Source organism: Cervus canadensis, chromosome 6, assembly GCF_019320065.1.
Source record: "Cervus canadensis isolate Bull #8, Minnesota chromosome 6, ASM1932006v1, whole genome shotgun sequence".
Lineage (NCBI taxonomy): Eukaryota > Metazoa > Chordata > Mammalia > Artiodactyla > Cervidae > Cervus > Cervus canadensis.
The window spans coordinates 18909485-18934260 of NC_057391.1; the positions used below are offsets into that span (position 1 = coordinate 18909485).

Sequence of the window (24776 nt, forward strand, 5' to 3'; positions counted from 1 at the left end):
CAAAAAATCTTTAGTAAAACTTTTGATTATGCTTGAATTTCTTTAATAAAGGTAAATAGAAGAGTATAGTAGACTCACACGTCCATATTAACAGCTTCGACAGTTACCAACTCATGGTCAATCTAGCTTCATTGATACTCTTTCCATGTCCATCATGTTTGACTGTACATGGTCTTAGTTGCAGCATATGGGATCTAGTTCCCTGACCAGAGATGGAACCTGGGCCCTCTGCACTGGGAGCACGGACTCTTAGCCACTGGACCACCAGGGAAGTCCCCACTATGTTATTTTGAAGCACATCTCAGCCATCTTAGCATTTTATCAATATTTTAGTTTGTATCTCTAAAAGATAGAAACTTAAAAAACCCCACAATCATAAAACCGTTTGTTACCCCCCCAAAAAAATAACAGTTCCTTGATACTATCAAATAGTTCATGCTCAAATTTCTAATAGTTTCATAAGTTTAATAATTCTTTTAAACAGGACCATACATGGTGATTGATTAGTATTTGTTTTAATCTTTAAAGTTTCTTCCATATGTTTCCCTGATCTACCCCTCTTCCTTCCTTGCAATTTATTTGTTGAAGAAACTGAGTTCTGAAGAGTTTCTGACTATATGATTTTGTGACTGCATCTCTGGAGTGCAATTAATGCGATCCTTAGTCCTCTGTATTTCTTGTGAATTGATAGCTGAATCCAGAGGCTTGATAAAATTCAGACTCAGTTCTTTTGTTTTGGGGGGTTATGGCTAGACTGCCTGGTAGGCACCACCTATTGGAAGTGTGTAGTGCCTGTTCACGTCTCTGGAGTTGCAGCTGTTGCAGCACAATGCCTTTTTTGTTGTTCAGTCTCTCAGTCATGTCCTCTCTTTGCGACCCCGTGGACTGCAGCACACCAGGCTTCCCTGTCCTTCACCATCTCCTGGAGCCTGCTCAAACTCATGTCCATTCAGTCGGTGAGGCCATCCAACCATCTCGTCCTCTGTCGTCCCCTTCTCCTCCTGCCTTCAATCTTTCCCAGCATCAGGGTCTTTTATAATGAGTTGGCTCTTCACATCAAGTGGCCAGAGTATTGGAGCTTCAGCATCAGTCTTTCCAATGAATATTCAGGGTTGATTTTCTTTAGGTATGATTGGTTTGATCTCCTTACTGTCCAAGGGCCTCTCAAGAGTCTTCTCCAACACCACAGTTCAAAGGCATGAATTCTTGGGCGTTCAACCTTCTTTATGATCCAAATGTCACATCCGTACATGACTACTGGAAAAACCATAGCTTTGACTATAAGACCTTTGTCAGCAAAGTAGTGTTTCTGCTTTTTAATATGCTATCTAGGTTGGTCACGGCTTTTCTTCCAAGGAGCAAGTGTCTTTTAATTTCATGGCTGCAGTCACCATCTGCAGTCATTTTGGAGCCAAAGAAAATACTCTGCTACTATTTCCATTGTTTCCCCATCTATTTGCTATGAAGTGATGGGACCAGATGCCATGATCTTCGTTTTTTGAATGTTGAGTTGTAAGCCAGCTTTTTCACTCTCCTCTTTCACTTTATCAAGAGGCTGTTTAGCTCCTCTTCACTTTCTGCTGTAAGGGTGGTGTCATCTGTGTATCTGAGGTTATTGATATTTCTCCCTGCAATCTTGTTTCCAGCTTATGCTTCATCCAGTCCAACATTTTGTTTGATGTACTCTGCGTATAAGTTAAATAAGCACGGTGACAGTATACAGCCTTAATGTACTGCTTTCTCAATTTGGAACCAGTCTGTTGTTCCATGTCCAGTTCTGATGCTTCTTGACCTGCATACACATTTCTCAGGAGGCAGGTCCAGTGGTCTGGTATTCCCATCTCTTGAAGAATTTTCCACAGGTTGTTGTGATCCACACAGTCAAAGGCTGTAGCATAGTCAATGAAGTAGAAGTAGGTAATTGTTTTGCTATTTGTTTAATCATTGCCTTTACTCTGTTTCTCTTCTTCCACTTTTGCTCCTGTTTTTAAGATTTGTTCTCCTGTGGCTGAGTATTTGTTTCACATTATCTTGTACATGTGATTTCTTCCTCTTTGTAGTTATGCTCTGTGTTTCTGAATATTTCTCCTACTTGATCATTCAGACCATTAATTTGATCTCACCAGTGTCCATCCAGTTCTTCAGTTAAGCTACTGAATTTTTATATTTGTAAAGCATGTTTTTAGCTCCAAGGCGCATTAAATGTTATTTATAATAATAGTTGTTATTTTTTGGCTCAAGTTGCTGTTGATCTCCTCCTGCAGTGTGTTTACTGCTCAGAGCTACGTGTTCTGTGTGTTCTGTTTGTTCTTTGTCTCTTTAGCCTATTTGATATGTTGTTATTTTCCTTTAACTTATGCCTCTTCTTACCTTTGGGGCTCAAGCCCAGTATACCTTAAATGTTAAGTGTTGGAGTGTGCGTGAGTCTCACCTTCTAGGTCTTCTGTAGAGGAGTACAAAGGACTCAGCTGAGTAAGTTGCCCAGCTCCACTATGACTCCCTAAAGGCTGGGAGAGCACTCAGAATTTCAGAATACACAGGCTAATCTTCCTGGCATAGTCGACCAATTTCTGTGAAGCCCCAAGTGGATAATTTTTAACACTTTGCTCTCCTAAATGATGAAATTATATATCACAAAAATATCATAAAGAAAATTATTTATTATGCAAACAGCAAAAGTTCTTTTATTGAGATTCATTATTATAAGCATGACAGTGAGATAATTAAGGAAAAGGAAATGCACACAATAGTGTAAGGCAGGAAGTAAAAGCACAGATGCTTAGCCAGTTGTTTTTATATCTATTGAACAGCTAAATGTTTGAACTTTGCTTCTTTGGTTAGAGGCTGATACTTTATGTAATTAATTTCTTTGAGAAGTGATTTAAAAAGGTAAAATTGAAAATCTCCACAGGTACAGTTTAGGCAACTGATGATAAAATTGCTGATATGTTTTATTCTCTTTTTGTTATTTAGTTTGGAAACATTTAATGTTGTAAAAGAATAATGTTTTAATATTAAAAGTATTATTCAAATTTAGTAAAATATTTTGAGTGTGAACTAAAATTTTCACTTGCCAAACAAAAACATTCCATCTTGTTGCTTGCACTTTGGTTGTTTTAAAATTTTCAACACAAATATAAATGCCAAAGAGAAGGTTCCATGAAATGACAGCTTTGTAGTAACTTAAGTTCTGTTTCCTAGTCTTTATAATCCCTGTGCTGTCACTGTTTATTTTGAATCTATGATTTAAATGTAGAAGAATGTTGTACCACAGGGTTCAAATCAAGTGTATCCTAAGAAAGGGTTTGAGACAAGAACTTTGCAGCAAGCTTGAAGTATATCAAAGCCTTGTGAACTTCTCTTGAGGCAGATATATGTGGTTAAGTCTGCATATATGTGTGCCAACTTTATAATTGGGAGTTTTCCAGATGAATGTCTATGTAGGAAACAAAGTTTATTAAAGAATAAATAATAATAATCTGAAAATTTGAATCTTAGGTAATGTATTGTTTATTTATTTATTTTTTGTAATGTATTGTTTAAACTCAGCAGTATGTATTGTTTAAACTCAGCAGTTGTTTTGAACTTAGATCAACAAAAGATTTTTTTCAGGGAGGGGTATTTCATCGGTGACATTGATTAGAATTGCTAGCACTTGGTGGTAATAAAGAGCAGCTGCTTTTTAGTGAGTTCAGCTATTGTTTATAAATTCTCAGCAAAGCATTCACTTATTGCCTGCACCAGGGTTGACTGCTCTCACCATCCCACTCTTGGTATGCCACTAATTATATTTATTGTTTACTGTTGTCTATACCTTGTCTTGCATCTCATTCCGCATTAGATCCACGAGGGCAGCTAATGTTTTGTTCAGTGATGTATCCCATCTAAAAAATGCTTCTGAGCGTCAGTTAGGTGCTCAGTAAATATTTGTTGAATGAGCAAATGAATCAATGAAGCGGTCAAGGACATTCCTTTCTATGTTTTTTTTTCTTTCCCAAACACTTATAAGAGAGAGCAATACATAGTGGGTACGTTGTTAATGTTAACTGACTGACCTAAACACTTGGTTTATGGCCTCTTCTTTGGACTCTTGAGTTTCCAAATGAATTCTAGAATCAGCTTGTTAATTTCTAAAAAAGAATTTAAAGTTTTATTATTGCTGTAACAAATTGCTACAGACTTAGTGACTTAAAAAAAAAAACACCCAAACTTAGTTTGCTTACACTTTACTTACAGTTCTGGAGGTCAGAAGTCTAAAACAGGTCTTAAAAGGCTAAAATTAGGGTGTCAGCAGGACTGCATTTCTTCTGGAGGCTTTAGGGGAGACTTATTTCTTCCCTGTTCCAGCTTCCAGAGGCTACCTGAGTTTCTTGCCTTCTCCTACCCTTCCCTCTTCAAAGCCAGCAGTCACGTTTCCTTCTCTGACGGACTCTTCTGCCTCCTCCTTTCCCTTACAGGGACTGTTAGGATTCCACTGGGCCCATCTGGGTAATCCAGAATACTCTCTTGTCTCTAGATCCTTAACTTAATCACATCTGCAAAGTCCCCTTTGCCATGTAAGATAAGATATTTACAGATTCCAGGGATAATGACAGGAAGCTTTGGGTGGGGATTATTATTCTGCCTGTGTCAGCATTTGACGGCATTTAACAATATTAAATTTTCCTACGTGTGGACAAAGTGTCTCTCTCCATATATTTACTGTATATTTCTATCAGTTTTCAGCTTGTAGATCTTTTACTCCTTTTGTCATATTTATATTAATACCTAACTAGTTCATATTTTTCATGCTGTTGTAAATTTTGATGTTTTTAAAATCCCAGATTCCAGTTGTTCTTTACTAGTTTGTATATATTTAGTTTTCATGTATTGATCTTGTATCCTGCAGTTGTTCTAAAATTCATTTGTTAGTTCTAGGGAAGTAAATTTGATTTTCTATATAAATGATCTTGTTATCTGTGAATTAAGATAGTTAAGACAGTTTTTCATCTTTCTTTCTAGTCTGAGTGCTTTTTCTTTTTCTTGCCTAATTTCAGTGGTTAGAACTTCCAGTACAGTGTTGAATAGAAGTGATATTCTTGTCCCTTATCTTAGAGAGAAAGCTTTTAGTCTTTCACTGTTAAGCATGATGTTAACTGTAGTTTTTTCATAAATGCCCTTCATCAACTTGAGGAAGTTCCTTCTGTTCCTGGTTTGCTGATTTTTTTTTTTTTTTTAACTCAGGAATGGATACTGAATATAGTCAAATGTCTTTTATATATTCTTCCATTTATTGAGCAGTGATCCTATGATTTTTCTTTTTTAGTTTATTAACATGGTGAATTACATTCAGTTCAAAATACTTCCTAATTTCTCTCTTAATTTCTTATTTACCCATGGGTTATTTAGAAGTTCAGTTCAGTCACTCAGTCGTGTCCCACTCTTTGCAACCCCATGGACTGTAGCACGCCAGGCTTCCTGTCCATCACCAACTCCTGGAGCTTACTCAAACTCATGTCCATCGAGTCAGTGATGCCATCCAAACATCTCATCCCCTTCTCCTCCTGCCTTCAATCTTTCTCAGTATCAGGGTCTTTTCCAGTGAGTTGGTTCTTCACATCAAGTGGCCAAAGTATTGGAGTTTCAGCTTCAACATCAGTGCTTCCAGTGAATATCCAGGACTGATCTCCTTTAGGATGGACTGGTTGGATCTCCTTGCAGTCCAAGAGATTCTCAAGAGTCTTCGGCAACACCACAGTTCAAAAGCATCAATTCTTCAGCGCTCAGCTTTCTTTATAGCCCAGCTTTATAGTATTTAGAAGTGCATTGTCTAGTTCCAAAATATTTGGGAACCTTTTCAGAGATCTTTCTGTTTCTGATTTCTAACTTAATTTGTGCTCAGAGAACATACTTTAAAATTTACTAAGACTTGTTTTATGGCCCAGAGTTTGGCCCGTGTCAGTAAATGCTCTGTGTACACTTGAGAGGAATATATATTTTGCTGATATTGAGTGGTGCCCTGCTGTGCTTAGTCAGGGTCATGTCTGACTCTCTGTAACCCCATGGACTGTAGCCCGCCAGGCTCCTCTGCCCATGGAGATTCTCCAGGTAAGAATATTGGAGTGGGTTGCCATGCTCTCCTCCAGGGGATCGTCCCAACCCAGGAATCAAACCCAGGTCTCCCACATTGCAGGCGGATTCTTTACCATTTGAGCCACCAAAGAAGTACAAAAATACTGGAGTGGGTAGCCTGTCCCTTCTCCACGGGATCTTCTCGATCCAGGAATTGAACCAGGGTCTCCTGCATTGCAGGCGGATTCTTTACCAGCCAAGCTACCAGGGAAGCCCATTGATATTGAGAGGAGTGTTGTGTAAATGTCAGTCAGGTCATGTTGGTTGGTAGTGTTGTTCAAGTCTACTGTATGCTTGCTAATTTTCTGTGTACTTGTCAGTTACTGAGAGTGGGTATTGAAGTCTGACTATAATTGTGGATTTGTTTACTTTTCCTTACAGTTCTGTCAATTATCGCTTAATGTATTTTTATGTTTTTTTTTTTTACAAATATTTATTTTAATGAAGCTGGTACAGATGATGTCCATTTAAAACCTATGTATCCCAGGCCAAAAAGTATAAATAAAGCGTTCTGTTATATATACTTCTGCATGAATAACGTTAACTGCTAATGAAAATTAGAACTTTTCTGGAATCTTTTGACAAGATTTTTCTTTCATCTTAAAATGCTTTCTTTCAGTGAAGCCATCTTTGGTCATTATTCTCACCACCTCTGTCATCTTGATGCCAACTGGGTATTCCACTTCTTTTGGTCCAGACCCTCAGATGTTACCCTGGAGAAGGAAATGGCAACCCACATTTTTGCTGGGAAAATTCCATGGACAGAGGAGCCTAGTAGGCTGCAGTCCATGGGGTCACAAAGAGTCGGACACGACTGAGCGACTTCACTTTCTTCTTTTTCAGATGTTAAAAGTAGCTTCAAGTTAAGGAAAGGTCATTTTTCCACAGTTCAGTTCTCTGAAAGACTTCCGACTCCAGCTGAAAGTCACAGACCGGGAGTGAAGCAGTCACATGCTGCAGGGCTGATTGGAAAGTCATTATATTACAATCATTATATAGCACTTGCAATGGGTGATCTTATTATCACAAGCCTGCAAATCCACGGTTCTGGGAAAGGTGGCCTCTCTGTGCACACATGTAGTTTTTAAAAAGGAGAGTGCAGTATGAAGGGGGCTGAGATTTGATCGGGCTTCCCAGGTGGTGCAGTGGTAAAGAACCCGCCTGCCAATGCAGGAGACGCTGGTTCTGTCCTTGGGTCAGGAGTATCCGCTGAAGTAGGAAATGGCAAGCCATTCCAATATTCTTGCCTGGAAACTTCCACGGACAGAGGAGCCTGGGGGGCTATAGTCCATGGAGTTGCAAAGAGTGGTTAGACACGACTGAGCATGCATGCATGCATGAGGTTTGATCACCAAATCAGCACGATTAAAATAAGCGATAACAAATAATAGACACTAGAATTCAAATTACTAGATATTTTACAGAGAGGGGGTGCCACTTTTCAATTCTGTTTTAAACACCACATTATAGAAGCACTATTTTAAAAAAATAAAGAATTAAGGGAAAAGAAAAAAAAAAAAACCTAAACCATTGAATGACCCCCTGTTTGTTCCTGATAAACTTCAATCACATCTTCTCCCTTCAATCCCAGGTCTTTTGGCGTATGACTGTCACCAGTGCTCTGGCCTTCAAAGAGAAACCTGGTTGAATTCATGTGAATTCCCTGTCTTTGACAGTTGCTTCTTTGAGTTTCTTGAGATATGTCATCATTTTCACTTTGAAGTGAATCTCACTGCTATCCTGTCCAGAAACTTTGAGTTTAATATGTTCTTCTCTCTTCTTATCCCCCAAGTCCTCAATTGAAGATCTTGCCTACTGGTCAGACATGATGATGGTGGCGTCCCTTGCTGTCTCTGCACAGCAGTGGCCTGGCTAGGCAGAACCTTGCCTGCTTCATGTATTTTTAAGTTCTTGTTGGTGATGTAAATGTTTAGGATAATTATGTCTCTTGACTAATTGACTCGTTATCTTTATGAGATGATCTTTTCTATACCTTTTGATGGTCTTGCCTTAAATTAATATAGCTATTCCAGCTTTCTTTTGACTAGTGTTCAGTTCAGTTGCTCAGTCGTGTCCGACTCTTTGCGACCCCATGGACTGCAGCACGCCAGGCCTCCCTGTCCATCACCAACTCTTGGAGCCTACCCAAACTCATTTCCATTGAGTTGGTGATGCCATCCAACCATTTCATCCTCTGTTGTCCCCTTCTCCTCCTGCCCTCAGTCTTTCCCAGCATCAGGGTCTTTCCAAATGAGTGAGCCCTTCGCATCAGGTGGCCAAAGTATTGGAGTTTCAGCTTCAACATCAGTCCTTCCAATGAACACCCAGGACTGATCTCCTTTAGGATGGACTGGTTGGATCTCCTTGCAGTCCAAGGGACTCTCAAGAGTCTTCTCCAACACCACAGTGTTAGCAGTGTGTATTTTTCTCACCCTTTTGTTTTTTACATGTTTGTATGTTTATATTCATATATAGTTGTGCCTTGTCGTCTCATCTTGTTGTCAGATTGTCTTTTATTGAAATGTCTAAACCATTTACATTTAATGTGGTCATTGAGAGGGTTAGTGTAAGTAGTCTTGGTATTTTCTTTGTCTTTGTCCCACCTGTTCTTCCTTTTATATTCTTATTATTTTGGATTCATTAAATATTGTTTTTAGTCACTTATATCCATCTTCTTTTAAAGAAGATACATAGACAGATAAATAAGTAAATATAAAAAACAGAATTGGTAAGAATTGGTGTGATTGGGCATAGTCGTGGAGAAGAATTGGACCCATTCTGTTGACCAGTGCCAGCTGCAGGCATTGCAGTTTTCGGTGTATCTCATCAATTTGCTGAGCATACCTCTCAGATATTATGGCTTCGCCAGTATTCAGAATTCAGTCTGTAGTAGGTCAGACCGGCAGCAGACTACCACATGGTGACCACAGTCTTTTTGGTGCAAGTTTGGCCTTGCACCAAATACTTCAGAGCTTCTTCTTAGTCCAGCCATTGACCTGGTCATCGCTGGTTGTCATTTAACATCTACTTTTCGTGGCACATTACAGTCCAATTGAGAAATGGTTCATTGTTATTGTGTAGAATAAGAGAAGATGACACTTCAAAATGATGATTATTTTGATTTTCAGTGAGCTCGCGAGGCACCCACTTACCAAGCTTTTTCACCTTTCCAATTTGCTTCAAATGTCTAATGACTGGAGAATGGTTGACGTTGAGTTCTTCAACAACTTCTTGCGTAGTTGTAAGAGGATCAGCTTCTATGATTCTCTCAATTGGTCACTGTCAACTTCTGATGGCTGGCCACTGCACTTCTGATTTTCAAGGCTCTCATCTTTGCAAAACTTCTTGAACCACCACTGCACTGTACTTTCTTTAGCAGTTCCTGAGCCAAATGCTTTGTTGATGTTGTAAGTTGTCCCCACTGCTTTATGACCAATTTTGAGCATAAATAAGAAAATCACTTGAATTTACTTTTTGTCTAACATCATTTCCTTAGTTTTAAAATAAATATAAAATGAACAGTAAGTAATAACTCTTTAGCAAAAAAAATAGTGATAAATGTGCATTAAAATGATGTATAATATAATCACATTTAAGAATGTATTGCAGTATCAAATGGTAAAGTTCAACTGTGCAAAACTGCAATTACTTTTGCACCAACCTAATACCTGATTTGGATAATGGGGCAGGGAGTTGTTGGCAGTTTTCGGTAGGATGGTCCGGAAAGGTGTTACTTGGAAATATGATATTTAAGCAAAGGCCTGAAAAAGATCAAAGAATGAGTCATGTGGATCTAGGAGGAGACAATTTCAGATAGAACAGCAATTGTAAAATCCCTGAGCTTTATAATCATAAATGTGCCTAGCAGGTTCAAGGAGCAGCAAAGAGGCCAGTGCAGCCAGAGCAGCATGGCCAAAGGGACAATGAGAGCAGAGAGGTCATGGAGGGCTAGATTGTGGAGCACCTTGCATGAGTCTCTGAAAGAGATGGAAAGCTGATATTGGGTTTTGAGCTAGAAATGACATGACCTGACTTAGGTTTTAAAAGGATCACTCTGGAAGATGGTACTTTAGGACATTAGTCTGCCATCTTCTTGGATCCCTGGCTTGCTGAATAAAGTCTCTATTCCTTGCCATAAAAAGGACCACTCTGGCTACTGTAATGAGAATAAAATGTGTTGGAAAGGGAGAGCAAGAATAGAAACTGGAAAGCCAGTTAGGAGGTTATTGTAATAAGCCAGCTAGAGATGATGCTAACTCAGGCCAGACTTGTGAGAAGTGGTTAGACTCTGCATATTTTGAAGGACTTGTTCTTGGATGTGGGTATGCAAAAAGTAGAGGATTCAAGAATGATTCCAAAAAAAAAAAAAGAATGATCCCACAGTTTGACCTAACAAAATGGAAGTATAGAATTATATTCTGAGGTAGGAGGTGGGAAAATTGTGGGAGTCAGAAACCTCCAGCAGTCTGGTCCATGGTCGATGTCTTGTGCATGCAGCCTTGCCGCCCCCTGTTTTGGCTCTGAAGAGTGGGCCTTGGACCTGGAACACTTACTTAGCAAGAGATAGAGTCCTCACAGCCTGTGCTTCTGTGTTCTGCTGAAGCATCATATGGCACCTGGCCAGCTGCATTGCTGTATCTGTCACCTGGGGGGAGAAGGAGGAGTCGTTTTGCTACAGCCCTGAGGGGTGAGTACTGGCCAGCTGCCCTCCATGGCCGCCTAGAGGGATTTGCTGGCCATGGGGGAACCAGCCTCTGGTACTAAGCTTGATCAAGTACTGTTTCCTCCACTGCTTGACTGTTGTTTTCCATGGACTCCAGTACCACGATACAGTGAGCAGAAGTGTTTGGACTTCTACTTCTGGTGACAGGCAACAGATGCCACTTGCTTGACAGTTTGTGAATCTTGAATGAATGGGAAGATTTGGATGTCAAGTTAGGGGCTGCTAATTTTGAGGTGATGGACTGTTAAGTAGAGATGTTGAGTGGCCAATTAGGTGTAAAAGTTTGGGGATTTCCCTGGTGATCCAGTGGTTAAGACTCTGTAATTCTTACTGCTTGAGGAGCTAAGATGCTACATGCCACATGGCACAGTCAAGTAAAAAAGATGTAAAAGTTTGAAGGTCAGGGGAGAAAATATGATATAATTATTTGGAAAGAATTGTCATCTCCATAAATGAGCATTTCTGTCTAACAAGAAATGTATATAAAAATATTCTAAACAGCATTATTTGCAGTAGATTTACACTAGAAAACAATATTCATCAACAGAAGACATAAAAGAATTCTCTATGATTCCATTCATATAAATAAAACTAAACCATGGTGTTAGAAGTCAGGATAAATATTATCTTAGGGAAAGGAGGGAGCAGGTAGTGATTGGGAGATAGCACTAGAGTAATTTCTAGATGTTTGTATGTGTTAGTTGCTCAGTCATGTCTGACTCTTTGCAATCCCATGGAGTGTAGCCTGCAAGGCTCCTCCTTCCATGGGATTTTCCAGGCAAGAATATTGGAGTGGGTTGCCATTTCCTGCTCCAGGGGATCTTCACCACCCAGGGATTGAACCCGAATCTCCTGCATTGCAGGCAGACTCTTTATCGTCTGAGCCACCATCTCAGTAGCGATTGTGTGTTTGCTTTATCATCCCTCATTGAACTGTTCATTTAAGTGTTGAGCACCTTTTGGGACATATGTTATAGTTATTTAAAAAAAAAAGTCTAACTGTCATGTTAGAATATTGGCTTCCAAAGAATTTGTTTCAGGCTCCAGTTTCAATAGCTGTGCTTGATTGCTAGCTGTCCTTGCCCTTTTAAGTGTTCATGAAAATTACAAGGTAGTCTGTTTAAAACTATGATGGAAAAGCATTGTACAAATAATTGAACTCCTAATATTGGGAAAGAGGCTGAATAACAACCACTGAGGGAAATAGTGCAGGGCTTAGCATACCTCCTTTGACATCCAGAATATTACTTGATTTTTAAATTTGGAATTTAAAGTGAATTAGAGAAAAGTCTAATTTTCCCCCTCAGTCTTTCCCATCAGAAAGTTTCCATAAGCCTCTTACCCTTACCCATCAGAGAGCAGACAGAATTAAAATCACAATCATAGAAAACTAACCAAACTGATCACATGGATCACAGCCTGTCTAATTCAATGAAACTATGAGCCATACCTGGTAGGGCCACCCAGGATGGACGGGTCATGATGGAGAGTTCTGACAAAACGTGGTCCCCTGGAGAAGGGAATGGCAAACCACTTCAGTATTCTCCTTGAGAACCCCATGGACAGCATGAAAAGGCAAAAAGATAGGACACTGAAAGATGAACTCCCCAGGTTGGTAGGTGCCCAGTATACTACTGGAGCTCGGTGGAGAAATAACTCCAGAAAGAATGAAGAGATGGAGCCAAAGCAAAAACTATACCCAATTGCGGGTGTGACTGGTGATGGAAGTAAAGTCTGATGCTGTAAAGAGCAATATTGCATAGGAACCTGGAATGTTAGGTCCATGAATCAAGGCAGATTGGCAGTGGTCAAACAGGAGATGGCAAGAGTGAACATCGATGTTTTAGGAATCAGTGAACTAAAATGGACTGGAATGGATGAATTTGACTCAGATGACCATTATATCTACTACTGTGGGCAGGAATCCCTTAGAAGAAATGGAGTAGCCATCATAGTAAGCAAAAGAGCCTGAAATGCACTACTTGGATGCAGTCTCAAAAATGACAAATGATCTCTGTTCATTTCCAAGGCAAACCATTCAGTATCACAGTAATCCAAGTCTATGCCCCGACCAGTAATGCTGAAGAAGCTGAAGTTGAATGGTTCTATGAATACCTACAAGACCTTCTAGAACTAACACCTAAAAAGATGTCCTTTTCATTATTGGGGACTGGAATACAAAAGTAGGAAGTCAAGAGATACCTGGAGTAATGGGCAGATTTGGCCCTGGAATACAAAACGAAGCAGGGCAAAGGCTAACAGAGGTTTGCCAAGAGAATGCACTGGTCAAACTCCCTCTTCCAGCAACATAAGAGAAGACTCTACACATGGACACCACCAGATGGTCAATACAGAAATCAGATTGATTATATTCTTTGCAGCCAAAGATGGGGAAGCTCTATACAGTTAGCAAAAACAAGGCCAGGAGCTGACTGTGGCTCAGATCATGAACTCCTGATTGCAAAATTCAGACTTAAATTGAAGAAAGTAGGGAAAACCACTGGATCATTCAAGCATGACCTAAATCAAATCCCTTACGATTATACAGTGGAAGTGACAAATAGATTCAAGGGACTAGATCTGATAGACAGAGTGCCTGAAGAACTATGGACGGAGGTTCGTGATATTGTACAGGAGGCAGTGATGAAGACCATCCCCAAGAAAAAGAAATGCAAAAAGGCAAAATGGTTGTCTGAGGAGGCCTTGCAAATAGCTATGAAAAGAAGAGAAGCAAAAGGCAAAGGAGAAAAGGAAAGATATACCCATTTGAGTGCAGAGTTCCAAAGAATAGCAAGGAGAGATAAGAAAGCCTTCCTCAGTGATCAAAGTAAAGAAATAGAGGAAAAAATAGAATGGGAAAGATTAGAGAGCTCTTCATGAAAATTAAAGATACCAAGGGAACATTTCATGCAAAGATGGGCTCAGTAAAGGACAGATATGGTATGGACTTAACAGAAGCAGATGCAATTAAGAAGAGGTGGCCAGAATACACAGAAGAACTATACAAAAAAGATCTTCATGACCCAGATAACCACGATGGTGTGATCACTCACCTAGAGCCAGACATCCTGGAATGCGAAGTCAAGTGGGCCTTAAGAAACATCACTGTGAACAAAGCTAGTGGAGATGATGGAATTCCAGTTGAGCTATTTCAAATCCTAAAAGATGATGCTGTGAAAATGCTGCACTCAATATGTAAGCAAATTTGGAAAACTCAGCAATGGCCACAGGACTGGAAAAGGTCAGTTTTCATTCCAATCCCAAAGAAAGGCAATCCCAGAGAATGTTCAAACTACTGCACAGTTGCCCTCATCTCACATGCTAGCAAGTAATGTTCAAAATTCCCCAAGCAAGGCTTCAGTAGTACATGAACTGTGAACTTCCAGATGTTCAAGCTGGATTTAGAAAAGGCAGAGGAACCAGAGATCAAATTGCCAACATCCACTGGATCATAGAAAAAGCAAGAGAGTTCCAGAAAAACATCTACTTCCACTTTCTTGACTATGCCAAAGCCTTTGACTGTGTGGATCACAACAAACTGTGGGAAATTCTTGAAGAGGTGGGAATACCAGACACCTGACCTGCCTCCTGAGAAATCTGTATACAGGTTAAGAAGCAACAGTTAGAACTGGATTTGGAGCAACAGACTGGTTCCAAATCAGGAAAGGAGTACATCAAGGCTGTATATTGTCACCCTGCTTATTTAACTTATATGCAGTGTACATCATGCAAAATGCCGGGCTGGATGAAGTACAAGCTGGAATCAAGATTGCCAGGAGAAATAGCAACAACCTCATATATGCAGATGACACCACCCTTAAAGCAAAGAAGAACTAAAGAGCCTCTTGATGAAAGTGAAAGAAGAGAGTGAAAAGATTGGCTTAAAACTTAACATACAGAAAGCGAAGATCATGGCTCCAGTCCCATCACTTCATGGCAAATAGATGAGGAAACAGTGGAAACAGTGACAGACTTTATTTTCTTGAGCTCCAAAATCACTGCATATGGTGACTGCAGCCATGAAATTAAAAGACGCTTGCTTCTTGGAAGGAAAGCTATGACCAACCTAGACAACATATTAAAAAGCAGAGACATTACTTTGCCAACAAAGGTCTATCTAGTCAAAGCTATGGTTTTTCCAATAGTCATGTATGGATGTAAGAGTTGGACTATAAAGAAAGCTGATGGTGAAGAACTGATGTTTTTGAACTGTGATGTTGGAGAAGACTCTTTTATGTTCCTGGACTGCAAGGAGATCCAACCAGTCTATCCTAAAGGAAATCAGTCCTGAAAATTCATTATAAGGACTGATGCTGAAGTTGAAACTCCTATACTTTGGCCACTGATGTGAAGAATTGACTCACTAGAAAAGACCCTGATGCTGGAAAAGATTGAAGGCAGGAGAAGAAGGGGACGACAGAGGATGAGATGATTGGATGGCATCACTGACTCAGTGGACATGAGTTTGAGTAAGCTCTACGAGTTGGTGATGGACAGGGAAGCCTGGTGTACTGCAGTCCATGGGGTCGCAAAGAATCAGACATAACTGAGCAACTGAACTGAACTGAGAGAAAAGTGAGTAGGAAATCTTGAGTATCTATGAGTTATTTTGCTTTAATTATCTCAGCTCTCTACCACAACTGTAGAATATATCTAGCAATATAAAATATAATGAGAGTAAATGCATGGTCTTATGTTTAGGTTCAGATGAAGAAAGTGAAAGTGTGATTTACCAACATAGATGATGAAGTTTCAGGAGGTTTTGTTGATAGGATCACTCTTCAGTGGGATTACCCCTCCCAAGATTAATGTGAAATAGTAGGCTTCATTATGCAAGTAATGGGAGATGATGAAATCACACCAAGAGTATTATGGTCAGTTTGGGGTACCCTGTTTTTAAGAGTGACATTACAAATTAAATCTCATCTCAAGAAAAACACCAGATTTTGAGGGGTTATGAAAATGGAGTATATGGCTGAAAAAACAGACAACAACTTGTATTCTGACAACAACTTGTAAGGTATTATTCCCATGTTACAGAAAGGAAATTCAGGCTCAAAGATAATGATTTATTAAAATGTAACTCAAAAGTGGTTGTCTCAGGCACCATATCTCTCAATTCCTGATTTAGTATTGTTATTTCAAAATATTGGTTTTTGTTGTATTTTTTAAAAAGCTTGGTTATTAACCCCTGTACGAGGAGAAACTTGAAACTATAGGGGAATGATTACACATTAAATGAGGTTGAAAGGGAACATTTAGATTGGAAGATCAATGTGAGAAGATAGTTTGGTTTTAACTATCAGAACTAACTAACAGAAACATCTTAAATACATTTTTCTCTTTCTTTTTCAAGGTTTTTGACTCCAGTGAAGAATCTGGGCATCTTGTTCTCACCATAGTTATATCGGGGCATTTCTTCATTTCCCAAGGACAGACACTGTTGGTAGGTTTTATGCATATAATATGCATATATTTCTTTGTAAGCTTAACATTAATTTTGTATCCTTAAGGTTCTTCAGTCTCATTGAAATTTATCAGGTTCAACAAATTAAGCATTTATTGAATGTTCTATAACAGAAATAAAAAGACATAGTATTTCCTGCCATTAAAGGGATTTTAGGGTTTTCTTGGGAGTCAAAGTGGATCAAAGGGTTAAGATTAATCAGTATTATAAAGGATTCTTCATTGGGGAGATTGGGTTGAAGACAGTTTAGACTTATAGAGAAATGGATGGAGAGTTTTCTAGATAAAGAACATGTGCAGAGGAATTGTTGTTTAGTAACCGACTTGCTCTCAGTTGGTTGTTGTCGACTTCTGATGGCCTGCTGCTATGCTTCTCATCTTCAAGGCTCTTATCTCCTTTGCCGAACTTCTTGAACCACCAGTGCATCAGGCTAAATGCGTTGTTGATGTTTCAAGTTGTCTCTGCTGTTTTACAACCCATTTTGAACTCAAATAATTTGCTCGAATTTGCTTTTTGTCTTACATCATTTCTATAGTCTAAAATAAATAGAAAAAAAAACAAATAATAAGTCACTGAAAAATGAAAGTGAAAGTTGCTCAGTCATGTCCGACTCTGCTACACCATGCACTGTAGCCCACCAGACTCCTCTGTCCAGGGAATTCTCCAGGCAAGAATACTTGCCTGGTAGCTCAGACAGTAAGGAATCTGCCTACAATGCAGGAGACCCAGGTTCAATCCCTTGATCAGGAAGATCCCCTGAAGAAGGGAAAGGCCACCCATGCCAGCATTCTTGTCTGGAGAATTCACTGGACAGAGGAGCCTGGCAGGCTACAGTCTATGGAGTTGCAAAGAGTCAGACATGACCAAGTGACTAACACTTTCACTTCCACTTCAGTAAGTCATTAGCAAAAAAACTTGAAGCAAGAAATGCACATTAAAATGATGTATAACATAACCACATTTACTTAAGAATGTATTCCAATATCAAATGGCAAATTTCAGTAGTGCACAACTGCAGTTACTTTTGCACCAACCTAATAATTCCCTGTGCTATACAATAAATCTTTGTTCTTTATCTGTTTTATATATTGTAGTTTTATCTGCTAATCCCAAACTCCTAATTTATCCTCTCATCTTTCCCATTTGGTAACCATGAGTTTGTTTTCTATGTCTGTGAGTCTGTTTTGTAAGTAAGTTCATTTATATCATATTTTAGATTCAACATGTAAGTGATTTATGATATTTGATTTACTTCACTTAGTATATTAATCTCTAGATTCATCCATGTTGCTGCAAATGGCATAATTTCATTCTTATGGCTGAGTAATACTCTGTTATGTCTTGGCTGCTATGAACATAGGGGTGCAAGTACCCTTTAGTAGAATTGCTAGATCATATGGTAGTTCTATATTTTAGGTTTCTGAGGAACCTCCATACTGTTTTCCTTAGTAGTTGCACCAACTTACATTCCCACCAACAGTGCAGGAAGATTCCCTTTACTCCACACTCTCTCTTGCATTTATTATTTGTTGACTTTTTAATGATGGCCATTCTGACCAGTGTGAAGTGATACCTCACTGTAGTTTTGCTTTGGCATTTCTCTAATAAGTAGTGATGCTGAGCATCTTTTTCATGTGTCTGGCTATCTGTCTGTCTTCTTTGGTGAAATGTCTGTTTTTAAATTGGGTCGTTTGGTTTTTTGTTGTTGTTGAGTTATATTATCTGTTGGTAGATTTTGGAGATTAAGCCCTTGTTGGTTACATCATTTGAAAATATTTTCTCCCACTCCGTAGGTTGTGTTTTCATTTTTTAATGCTTTGATTCAGTCCCATTTGTTTATTTTTATTGCCTTAGGAGACTGACCTAAGAAAACATTGCTACGATTTATGTCAGAGAATATTTTGCCTGTGCTGTCTTCTAGGAGTTTTATGGTGTCATATCTGATGTTTAAGTCTTTTAACGGCCTTTGTTTTAAAGTCTGTTTTGTCTGATGTGAATATTGCTACCCCTGCTTTCCTGTCATTTCCATTTGCATGAAATATATCTTTTTCTATTTCCTCACTTTCAATCTATGGGTTTCCTTCACCCTAAAATGGGTCTCTAATAGGCAACATATTGTAGGCTTTTATTTTATATCCAGCCTGCCACTCTGTATCTTTTATTGGAGCACTTAGTTCATTGAAATTTAAAGTAATTATTGATAGATATGTATTTATTAACATTTAAAATATTGTTTTCCAAAAGCTCTAATTTTATAAAAATGCATAACATTAAAAATGTTTTTTATTCTGAATACACATAAACACAGACATACTGTAGAAAACTTATGGAATAAAGAAAAATATAAAGGAGAAATAAAACTCTCCTTGTTTGAAAGTTCATTTTTTTAAAATTGAAGCACACTTGATTTACAGTATCATGTTAGTTTCAGGTATATGACAAAGTGATTCAGTTATATATATATTTTTCAGATTATCTTCCCATTACAGGTTATTACAAGATAATGAATATAGTTCCCTGTGCTATGCAGTAAATCCTTGTTGCTTTTCTGTTTTAAATGTGGTAGTGTGTATATGCTAATCTCGTACTCCTAATTTATCCTTCTCTCCCCCTTCACCTTTCGTAACCAAAAGTTTGTTTTCTGTGTCTGTTAGTGTCTGTCTGTTTTGTGAATAAATTCATTTAATTGTCTTTCTCTATCTGACTTACTTCACTTGGTATGATAACTTTTATGTCTAGTCATGTTGCTGCAAATGGAAAAAATTCATTCTTTGTATGGGCCAAGTAACATCCATTGGGCGTACCAGATCTTTATCCATTCATGTGTCAATGGACGTTTAGGTTGTTTTCATGTCTTGGCTGTTGCAAATAGTGTTGCTATGACCACTGGTGTACATACATCTTTTCAAATTAAAGTTTTCATCTTTTCTGGATATATGCCCAGGAGTGTGATTGCTGGATCATATGATAACTATTTTTAGTTTTTTAAGGAATCTCTATATTGTTTTCCATAGTGGCTGTACCACTTTACATTCTCACCAACAGTGCAGGAGTGTTCCCTTTTCCCCACATCCTCTACAGTATTTATTATTTGTAGGTTGAAAGTTTATGTTTGAATTGGTATTTAGAAACAAAATGAGTAAAGAAACAAGATAGTTATTAATTTCCAGTCAAAGAAATTGTACAAGAAAAGAAATGTAAGAGAAGGCTATTACATCAATTAGCTGTGATTGGTATCTATATTGACATAATAAATTTGTATAGATATTTACTGACTACATAGGCGTAATATATTCATTTAACAAATGTTTATTGAGCAATTACTGTATGCTGGGCATTGTTCTAGATGCTAGGAATACAGCAGTGAACAGCAAAAACAAAAATCCCTGTCATGATGGAGTGTCATTGTTCTAGTGGGGACAAGCAGTAATAAATAGATCAAATATATTTAAAAGATATGAATTTTTAGTGAATCTCTTACATGTTCTGTTATGGCAGCATCCCACAGTTGTATGCTGTGACAATTCATCCCTCCACTCTAGTGGAAGATAGCTTTATCTTTGAATGCGAGATGACCTGCAAAGGCATCTTTGTGTTCCTTGTTACTTTTAAAATTGTAGCACTACTTGGACAGTTGTGCTTTATCTGCCGCTATTAGGGCTTGTATCAGTTGCCAAGAGACAAGATTTCTTGTTTAACTTCGAAAGTAGGATATTCCAGATGATGAACTGATGGATGTCGAGCACAAACTAATTCTCCTTGTCAGTATCATGGATCTTTGCTGAATGGTGACATTAATGCTGTTTGACTTCCTCAGACATAGGGTCCCATCCTGTTCTTATCTCTGCTCCATTCTTTTGCACCAATAGTAGTTGTTGTTACAAACTTTACATCATACATGGAATGATTTTTGCACGGCAGTAACAAGACCCAAGTTTATAAAATTCTAAGACATCACTGTTGAGATGTCTACAGCTTGGTACATGTTGCACATACGTGTATAACTTGGTTAATATTTTTAAAAATCTTCTTTAAACACTTTTTTAAAAGATACCTTTATTAAGTTATAATTTACATAAAATAAAATTCACTAATTTTGAGTGTTCAGTTGATGTGTTTTGATAAGCATATATATTTGTATAACTACCACACGATCATGATATAGGACATTTCAGTTAATACAGAAAGTTTCCTTGTGTGTCCTTATAACTCGTTCCTTCTGCCCAGCATTGGTATCTAGCAAAACCACTGATCTGCTTTCTGTCACCATAGATTTGCCTTTTCTAGAATTTCATATAAATAAAATCATACAATATGTAGTCCTTTTGTGTCCAGCTTCTTGCACTTAGTATAATACTTTTGAAAGTCATCCATATCGTTCATTCTTTTCGTTACTGAATAGTATTCTGTTATGTGGATAACAGAATTTGTTTATCCATTTGATTTTTGATAGACATTGCGTTGTTTCCATTTTTTTTACTATTATGAATGATGCTGGTATAAACATTTGCATACAGCCTTTTTTTTTTTCATTTTTCTTTAGTAAATTCCCAAGAGAGGAACTGTTGCTGGATCATATGGTACATCTGTGTTTAACTTTATGAGAAACTGCAAAGCTGTTTTTCAGAGTTGCATTCCTACAAGCAGTGTATGAGGGTTCTGGTTGTTCCATGTCCTCACCGACACTTGGTATTGTCAAGTTTAACTATTTTAACTGTTCTTGTACATATGTAGTGGTATCTCATGGTGGTTTTAATTTTAATTTCCTTAAAGGCTAATGAAATTGACCATCTTTTTGTGTGTATTTACCATCTGTGTATTTTTTTTTTCCATCTGTGTATTTTATTGAAGTGTCTTGTTTCTATCTTATTACCATGTTTAATTGAACTGTTTGTCTTTTCATACTGAATTATAAGTTCTTATTTGTTCCTTTTTTTGCATTTCTTTTTTAAAATTTTATATCGGAGATAGTTGATTAACAATGTTGTGTTAGTTTCAGGGGTACAGCAAAGTTATTCAGTTATCCATATATATCATCTATTCCTTTTTCAGATTCTTTTCCCATTTTAGGTTGTTATACAATATTGAGCAGCATCCCCTGTGCTATACAGTAGGTCCTTGTTGGTTATCTGTTCTAAATGTAGCGGTGAGGACATGCCAATCCCAAACTCCCAATCTGCCTCTCCCTGCCACAGTTCCCCCCTGGTAACCGTAAGTTTTTCCCAAGTCTGTGAGTATGTTTATGTTTTGTAAACAAATTCACATGTATCATTTTTTTACATTCTGCATGTAAGTGATATCATACGGTATTTGTCTTCTCTGTCTGACTTCACTTAGTATGATTATCTCCAGGTCCACCATCTGTGTTGCTGCAAATAGTGTGATTTCTTCTTTCAGTGGCTGATTTTCATTCTTTTATTCCATTGTGCATACGTACCACATCCCCTTTATCTGTCAGTGGACTTATGGGTTGCTTCCATGTCTTGGCTATTTGTAATCAGTGCTGCAGTGCACATTATGGTGCATGTATCCTTTCAAACCATGTTCTCTGGATATATGTTCAGGAGTGCGATTGCTAGATCATTTGGTAGCTCTATTTTTAGTTTTCTAAGGAACCTCCATACTGCTCTCCATAGTGGCTGTACCAATTTGTGTTGTCACCAACAGTGTCAGAGGGTCCCCTTTTCTCCCCACCCTCTCCAGTATTTGTTTGTAGATTTTTTGACAATGGCAATTCTGACTGATGTGAGGTGATATCTCATGGTAGTTTTGATTTGCATTTCTCAGTTCTTATTCTGATGATAGCTGTTTTATCAGAAGTGGGTTCTGCAAATATTTCATCCAGTCTGTGACTTACCTTTTCATTTCTTAACAGTGTCTTTTGATGAGCCAAAGCCTAAAATTTTAACAAAGTCCTGTTTTTTTTTTCTTTGTATGCTATGTAAGAAATTTCCATCTACTCTGAGATTGTGATGATATTTTTCTATGTTTTCTTCTGGAAATTTTATGATTTTAGCCCTTACATTTAGACGTATAGTCCATTATTTGTTGTAACATAACATTAATGTTTATTATTATTTTGTATAGTATCCTTTCTTCTCTTCAATTAAAGCAATATTGTATTGAAAACTACTGTTATGGAACATAATCATGGATCTTAGGGAACCTACTTCTGGAACCTTTGAATTAATGTTTAATATATAGTGAGGGATAAGGGTCTGGGTTAATTTTTTCACACATATATAACAATTGTCCCAGCATCATTTATTGCAAAGTCTATTTGTCATTGAAATTACCTTGGCACCTTTTTAAAAAATTGGTCTGCTGTGTATATGTGGGTCTATTTCTAGACTTTCTTTTCTCTTCTGTTGACCTAAATGTCTATTCTTACTCCAATAACATACTGTCTTGATTACTTTAGCTTTGTTGTAATTTTTGAAATTAGTAATGTAATTCCTCCATGTTCTTTCTCTAAGTTGTTCTGTTACTTGCATTTCTGTTTAAATTTTAGAGTCCGCCTTCCTGCAAAAAAGCCTGCTGGGTTTTTGATTGGAATTCCTTTGAATCTATAAATCATCTTGGGGAGAATTGACATCTTAATAGAGTCTTCTGACCCATGAACATGTTATAACTCTCCATTTATTTATATCTTTTATTTATTCCATTTATTCATAAACTCTCTCAGCAGTGAATTTGTAGTTTTCACAATAGGTCTTATACATATTTAGTTAAATTTGTCCACAAATACTTTATAGTTAGGTTAAAATAGAATTTTAAAAATCTCAATGTCTAATAATTTGTTGCTAATGAGTAAAAATATATTTGAATTTTTTCATGTTGACCTTATATCCTGTGATCTTGGCTGAATTCATTTATTCTTCAGCTTTTTTTGTAGGTGTTTTGTAGTTTTTTCTACATAGGTGATCTGTTGTCTGAATAGACAGTTGTACATTCCTCCTTTCAGTCTACATACTCTGCCCACCTCCCTGCTGTTTCCCCCCAGGATTGCACTGAGTGGGGTATCCTTTATGATGTTGAATAGAAATAGTGGGAGTTGGCACCCTTGTCTTGTTCCTGGTCTTGGGAGAAAAGCCTTCAGTCTTCACCAGTAAGCATAGTGTTAGCTGTAGGGTTTTTGTCAATCACCCTTTATGAGATTGGGGAAGTTACCTTCTGTTTCAGGTTGCTGAGAGTTTTCAGTCATGAATAGGAGTTGAATTTTGCTGAGTGATGTTTCTTTATCTATTGAGACGTTTTTTTCCTTTTTTAGTTCTGTTGATGTTAACAACTTTAAAAATATTTAGTTCTTACAGGTCAATGTTTATTATAGAAATTTTATTTTTAGATTATGTGTATGTGTGTGATAAAATAAAAGCACACATTTTTAAAATCTTTTTGGAAAAGATCTTGATGCTGAGAAAGAGTGAAGGCACAAGGAGAAGAGGGCAGCAGAGGATGAGATGGTTAAACTGCATTACCAACTCAATGGACATGAATTGTAGCAAACTCTGGAGATAGTGAAGGACAGAGAAGCCTGGTGTGCTGCAGTCCTTGGAGAGGGGGTCACAAAGAGTCAGACACAACTTAGCAACTGAACCACAACACTTAAAAAACATTTTGCCCCTAAATCAAGGGACAGTTTTGTCAGTTTATGCAGTGTAGTCAGTATTTTCTGGATTCCACAAGAACCAACACATAGAAGAGGAAACATTTTTAGATTATAGCACATTTCAGTTGCAATTTTGTGTTGGTATTACATTTACATGCCCTCTCCCTTCATACTAATCTGGATTGTGATATATTTTTAGCATTTTTCCCATAAAAGGTAGGGACAGGATAGCCATGGAAAGTTTTAGCCACTTCCATTTTAGTATGAGAATCTAATTATTGGCATGGATTAAAATGTGCTGTATTTATACTATCAAATTTTATAGAAGCTGCACAACCACCCCCACCCCCCAATCCCGAGAAAGTACAAAGTCACTTTTTTCAGAAAGATTAATTGCTCAGGCTTGGTAACAGCTCCCTCTGTGATGTTATTTTATCGAAATCCAAACAGGTTTTGGGCTCTCTGCTTGGACCTGGGCAGCTATTTAGATTTGATTTCCCTAAAACTTCATAGTTCTTTACCACCTCCTGTGAGGTCCATGGGAACTTAATGCTTCAGATTAAACTGTAGCTTGGTACAGTAGTACCATAGGTTTCCATTTTGCCTGTTAAATTAGCAACTGCATCCATGTAAGAACATTATTGCCAAAAGACTCCATGCAGAACCACCACTAGGCCATTCTGTTGTTATTTATTTCAAAGGGTTGCTACAACCAAAGGGCTGGGAGACCTTGGCTCCATCTTTAGGCTACCCCTTTCCAATCTGGGATTTTGAACAGATTCTCTCTTACATATTGTGGGCTTTAAAACTGTCTTTAATCCTGATAAATTACACACACATGAAACTTAACCTCTTCACCATTTTTA

General features: G+C 37.8%; 1 protein-coding gene and 1 pseudogene across 2 annotated transcripts in view; one reads left to right on the forward strand and one right to left on the reverse strand.

The window, feature by feature from the left end:
- The window catches only part of REC114 (REC114 meiotic recombination protein), a 108655-nt gene that overhangs the window by 14652 nt on the left and 69227 nt on the right, over positions 1 to 24776 (forward strand). For both annotated transcript variants that reach the window (XM_043471025.1, XM_043471026.1), the window contains exon 3: positions 16191 to 16280. In XM_043471025.1, coding sequence (XP_043326960.1) covers positions 16191 to 16280 — 90 coding nt within the window. The remainder of the gene's footprint in view (positions 1 to 16190; positions 16281 to 24776) is intronic.
- Positions 7634 to 7938, reverse strand: LOC122443136 (annotated as a pseudogene).